The sequence below is a fragment of the Zeus faber genome (assembly GCF_960531495.2).
Source record: "Zeus faber genome assembly, chromosome: 11".
NCBI lineage: Eukaryota > Metazoa > Chordata > Actinopteri > Zeiformes > Zeidae > Zeus > Zeus faber.
The window spans coordinates 15,956,237-15,962,631 of record NC_137205.1 but is presented as its reverse complement, the minus strand read 5'-3'; the positions used below and the strand labels follow the sequence as shown (position 1 = coordinate 15,962,631).

The window sequence follows — 6,395 nt, the reverse complement described above, 5'->3', positions numbered from 1 at the left end:
TACAACCAACTTCCTGGGGACTCGTTCTGGACGCAGCGGTGCAGCGGTCAAGTCCATTTCCATCCTGTAAATCCAACACTTTGCACGGGTCACGTGGACACAGTGCATCATTCGCGGATCACTGAAATAACAGAGCCAGTACCTGTCCGGCTGTGATGGCCCGTCCGTGCAGCAGCGCCAGCAGGCAGCTGAGGGTCGCGGTTCGGATGGCGGCGGCGGTGCGACCTCCGCGCCACACCAGGTTGGGCAGCAACACCTCGACTAGGAACCTGTCAGAGTCACTTTTGAAATGCCTGGAACATCAGAAGGAGGAGGATGGAAGGACAGGAGTGGAAAAGCAATATGAGAAAAACAAAACAAAAAAAAACAAAACATGTAGCATTCTTCCAGTAATTCAACACAATCGCATCACACTGAACATCGGGTTGGACAAGGTGCAAACAAAATGTGACACCGAGCTCACGTAGGACACCAGCCACTGACGCCTTAATGACACAACAGGGAGCGGTCACCCTCCCACCCACAGCACGGGACGGGGAAATGGGTATTTTTTTCGGGGCGGGATAGAACATCTGGAAGTCCTCACTTAACCCCGTCCCTCTCTCGTCTCCGTTGACCTCCACCTGTGCACGTCAGCAGATCTGGAGGTGTATAGAGCATATCCCAGTATAGACTCAGGCTGTTTTATGTATTATCATCATCAAATTGAGATAATCGCAATCATGTTGTAAAAATGTCTCCATCCAAATGTCATGGAAAGTTTGAGCCACTGTTAGAAATTTCCCAATAAACAGAAGATTTTCATCAGTGGAGCTCAGGCAAATTGACTGTCCACCCAAAGGTTTGTGTTACAATATTCATAGCTTTTCTTCTAAGGTGGATGTATTTTATCACATTATAATAATAGCAGCATAAAATGGCAGCACTAGTCATACATCTGATATCAGTATAGGTATTCAAAATAATTCTTCAGTTCTTCAATAATTCAAAGTGTACACAATGTAAAATGCAGAGACTAAAGTATAGTGTGCTTTATTATCCAATAGGGGGCGCTGATGGTCCACTAATAGAGTGCGCGCAGGGTTCACCGTCCTCATCCCAATGGGTTGTGGCAGCCCTGTCATAAATAATAAGCTGCGAGGGCCCATGAAGAAATGTTTCCACAGTGTGTTACGCGTGCGCGCACACACACACACACACACACACACGCGCACACGCACACGCACACACACACACACACACACACACACACACACACAGAGAGACAGGAAATGTTGAAAGGACTCTACACTGCCTACCTTTGTATGCTTCTGTAAATATCAAAGCAATTACACACACACACATACACACACACACACACGCCCCTGCTCTTTTGATAGTGAACCTTAAAGATTTTGGTTTTTCATATCTGGGGAGTGCAGGCTGGATTCTCATTTCTCACATATCACATTCCTTCTACTTAAGTTTCAACTTTAGCATTTTAATCACAGCCCCGCCAATCCACATCAAACGAACACATTGTGTGCGTGGGTGTGTCATTTTGCATATGTGCACAAAAAGCAACACCGACTTTCCGTTTCTCCTTGTTGTAGAGCCGAGCTGTCATTATATCATTTGGGTTACAAGGGCTCCCGTACACCTATCATCGTGTCCCCCCCACCCCGGGAGGCTTGTGTGGCCTACAATCTCGCACAGGAGGGACACATAAATCAAGCCCGGGCGGGTGGAGCTAACGTATGAATGGAACTATTAACGTGCACCGCAGGATCTCGAGTTGAGCCAAGTTGTGTCTGAAGCCCTTTGAAGGTGTAATGTGATTTCTGTCTCCCGATGGCCTTGTGATTAGGAGAGACACAAGCTCTGGGAATGGAAGGAGCAGTGAACTGTGCAGGTGGCCCAGACGAGGCTCGGGACCAGAGACAGAGTTGTCCTTTGTTTCAAAGGCACATTTAGGGATGGAAAAAAAACCAAAAACAAAAAAAAACCTTGCGGATTGTTTTAAAACAAAACTTCTGATTACAACATTTTGGGATAAAGTTGCAGTGTGTTTTGGCTCGCACGGCCCTTTTTCGCTGACGGGGACGCTCGGCCGCGGAGTTCGTTTTCTTTGTGCCCGCGCCAGTTTTGTTCTAAAAAAGCTCTTCTAAACTTCTCAGCGGACGAAAGAGTTTATTTCCCCATCATCCAAAGCGACCCAACGGGACCTTTTTACGTAACTCTACGAAAACTCTTACAGCTCCGGGTTTGGTGACACGCGCTGCCCAGGCGTTGCCAGGGCAGCCCCCGCGGAGCGTTTTCTATTTTTTGCCAGCCCCCCCCCCCCCCTTTTTTTAACCCTTTGACAGGCGGGAACAACTGCCGTTACTGCGGAGACTCGGGTAGAGTGCGGCCCGGAGGCTTAACGCATTCCCCCAGATTAGAGCTCTGATCTTGGGGTGAGAGACGCACAGCTGAGGGCTCCAAAGGACACCCCCACGGTCCCAAAACTCAGATCTCATCCCTTTCAGCCCCCCCCTTGTCACGGTGAAGAGGGCTGCGGTGAGGAGACGAGCGAGACAGTAATGTTTCACTCAATGCACCACTAATTCACCGGGGACGGAGCCGGTGTGAAATGGGATTCCCGCCCATACACTACTAAAGAGACGCCGGAATGCCGAGATGATTAACGAGTTTAACTTTGCCGATCTGGCTCCGCCCCGACACCGCTGGGGCGGAGGCCGACTCAACTCTAGTGGGAGCACTTTCCAATCTAGACGGCGAGAGAAAAAGTGAGGTTGGACCGATGAACCAAATAAAAAAGGAGTGACCCACTGACCTGGTTCAGACCTGGTTGAATTAAGGCGATGACCCTAATTTACAGGTTTGGAAGAGGGGGAAAGAAATTCACGAGTGATCACTTTGGGAACATAGGCCACATCAACTCAAGCAACTAGGAGAGGCTGGAGCTCAGCCGAAACATCCTGGAAGTATCAGTGATAATCTAAATTTGGTAAAAAGTCGACGGCGCTTCAAGTTCTCAGAAGCTTTCGTCCGTTTTGTGGCGGTTGTACATCCTTCACCGGAGCTCTGAGATGAGCGACTCTGATGACGAAAGACACGGCCACCACTTAACGTACGAGGCCACTGAAGTCCATTGGCGTGCTTTTAGTTCCCCTCACCCCTGGGAGTCCACGGTGTTGCCTGCGTCCAGCAGCAGTTTGGCCAGCATGGTGAAGATGCTCAGCCTCATCTCCGGATCTCGGTCTGGGTGCAGGCAGCTCTGCAATAGGGGCATCAGCTGGCCCACAAACTCCCCGATCACCGGACCTAACACACACACGCACACGCACACACACACACACAGTGGTGATGAGTTCATTCAGCTCTCTGCTGGTTCTCCTCGACAGTGGTTCTCCAGGTTCAGGACACTTCACGAGAGGAATTTTGCTGTGACCATAGAGCGGTCTCCTTAATCCCCGACTATGACGGCAGTTCTCTGGCCTGCATTTATTCAGGAACATGTAACCGTTCCTCTATCAGTAGAAAGTTGGCTTCCCAACTGAATAACAATGATCAGTTAAACAGATCTCCCAAACTAGGTGGATTGTTCAGGTTTCCAACTCGTCCACCGATTAGAACGTTCACTACACCAGCGAGCCACATACATTTGAGGTATAGCTTCACTCTCTTTGCTCCGTCACTGGCACTAGTTGGAGAGCCACAACGGGAGACATGATGTTACCGCTCTGTTAATAGTTTAATGTCGCTCTATGGTGGGAAACGGTGAGCCATAAGATTACTTTGTTCCCACATTTGATACATATTTAGCTAGTTTATAAAAAAAACAACTATTCAATGTATTTGGGTTATGCATGTGCTCGGGCATATGCCGCGGTGAATTTGATAAACTGGCACGTCTAGCTGTGGTCAGACCAGTACCAAATGGTGCACTATCGAATGAAATTCTTGGGCCGACAACTTCATGGATTTCCACTTCAACCACATTTCAGCCTGACCATCACATGTCTAACGTCAAACCGAAAACCTTTTGTTTTACTAAATGAGAAACAAAAAGGGCTTTCCACTTGCAGCCATCCTTGTGAGGACCAAGTGTAAAAATACAAAAAACACTCCCCCTGCTGACCGGCTGCAAGGTCTTATTGAGACATCTATGAAATAGCGAGACAGTGACACACAGCTATGAGGAAATGAGAAACAAAAAGCTCTTTGTGTGATAGAGGGTTTCCATACCAGTGTCCGTAAGGGGAAGAATGGGAAATCCACAGTGAAAGTAATCTCACTTATACACACACTGAGCGTCTGACCACATATTTACAGAGCCATATATATTTGTGTGTGTGTGTGTGTGTGTGTGTGTGTGTGTGTGTGTGTGTGTGCGTGTAGAAAATCCTGAAATTCTTAGTAGTTCAAAGAATCAGGATTTAAAGGAAAAAAGAACAAAAATAAGTAATAGAGTTAAAAAAAAAAAAACCATCTCATCGTGTTGGAATGTGTTGGAATTGAAGGGCGTGCGATAACAGCCAGAGGTGTGAGAGAGTCCATCCGTTGGGGGGAAGCGGGATGAGTATGTCTGGACGTCTCTTTTTTTTTTTAATAGACTATTGATATGACTTCCACCACCTTAGGTCACAGGCATAGTGTGCGACCCAGACACAATGGGGGCGTGTTCTCACCCCAGCTGAGAGGAAATACAAGCACTGCGGAGAGGATATGAGAGGGCAATATTTAGCCTTGTGTCTGAAAGACAAATAAAAAAGAACAATCAGACAGTGTGTGTGTGTGTGTTTGCGTGATGAGTAAGCAAAATGACCAATCCTCAGCTGTCCGATCAAGTGAGACAGGAAGCGAGTTTGGAACACATGAAAGGAAAACGACTCCGTGGATCTAGCTGATGGAACTAAAAGGTGAAGGTGACTCGAGCGGGGCATTTAATAAAATAAAAAACAACGGGAAAAAACACATCCGTGACCACAAACACACACACACACACACACACACACACACACACACACACACACACACACACACACACACACACACACACACACACACACACACACACACACACACACACACACACACACACACACACACACACACTTCAAAGTGGCCTTGATCCAGTGGAAGGTCAAGAGTGTCTGTCTGCGTTGTCCTTTGATGTACTGACCCGGTCTGGTCTCACTGGGCCGATGCAGACTGGACTGGTCAGTAGGCACTGGGAAGGGGAGGTGGCGCGCTCCACTTTAATTTGCTCATTTGGTAATGCTAGGGTCACACCGTCAGCGACGGGGCTGCGGCGTGAAGCCAAGCCGCTCTGGCCTTGTCGCCAGGTGTCTGTGCCCCAGCTTTTGAGGGCGTGTCGGCTCAAAATCGTGGATAGATGGAGCCCTGTGTACTTTAAAAATATTTTTTTTATGAAAATGGTGTCGATGTTTACTTGCAAAATATATAACCTCCTGAAAAAACTACGTAACTATTCTTGCCATCCATCCCTTAAAATGTCCTTATTGGACAAACATAAAATGATGTGCTCCTTATTTTATCGATAATTTAAGGGACGTTTTTCCATTTAAAAAATAGCCTAATCATGAACAATTACGCAGTGGTCCGGGCGTCCATTTTCCAAGGATCAGCCCCATTGAGAGTGTATCTTCCCTCCTATTGGTTGTCTCCTGCCGATGCTCATTTGCATAAAGTTTAAGTCTGCTCAACTTTCCTTATCGCCGTATAGCTGTGAGCTCTTCCCCGAACGCAGTTCCGCCCCCTGCAGCTGGATAAAGCCGAGCTCCGTTTGAAATGCATTCCAGTGCATGTGCGCTGGCGGTGTGACCCGAGCATAAGGGAGGTGTGTGTGTGTGTGTGTGTGTGTGTGTGTGTGTGTGTGTGTGTGTGTATGTGGGGTAAAAGACAGAAAGGCGGCAGAAGATAAAAGCTGACAGAGGATTATGGAGGACAGAGGGAAAGTCTCAGTGCTGAAGACAAGTTCACAGCCCTTTAACCCGACCGACACACACTTTAAGCCCCTTGTGGGGCCACACACACACACACATACACACACACACACACACACACACACACACACACACACTTTTGTAAACCCCCCCCCCCTTTATCTGCACGCTGTGTGTGTGTGTGTGTGTGTGTGTGCAAACATGTGTGTGTGTGTCTGTGTGCGTTGTTGTTGAAAGGAACAATGAAGCGGTCTGTCAGTGCCGCTGTGCCCTTGAGTGAGAGCTGCACACATGTGTCAAAGCCAAACTGCTTAACAAACAGCTGCCGTGTCAGCGGCAGTGCAACAGCGCCGCGCTCTAAGCAAGTCATCCTCATCTAAATGAATGAATGGATGACTTACTTACCAAGCCCAGAACGGAGCCATGAGATTGCCTGCGCTGCGC

General features: G+C 48.0%; 1 protein-coding gene across 2 annotated transcripts in view; it reads right to left on the bottom strand.

Moving 5' to 3' along the window:
* The window catches only part of dnaaf5 (dynein axonemal assembly factor 5), a gene marked incomplete at its 5' end in the record, with an annotated part of 33,103 nt that overhangs the window by 8,214 nt on the left and 18,494 nt on the right, over positions 1 to 6,395 (bottom strand). For both annotated transcript variants that reach the window (XM_080010205.1, XM_080010206.1), the window contains 2 exons: positions 143 to 293; positions 3,159 to 3,306. In XM_080010205.1, the coding sequence (XP_079866331.1) occupies positions 143 to 293; positions 3,159 to 3,306 (299 nt within the window). The remainder of the gene's footprint in view (positions 1 to 142; positions 294 to 3,158; positions 3,307 to 6,395) is intronic.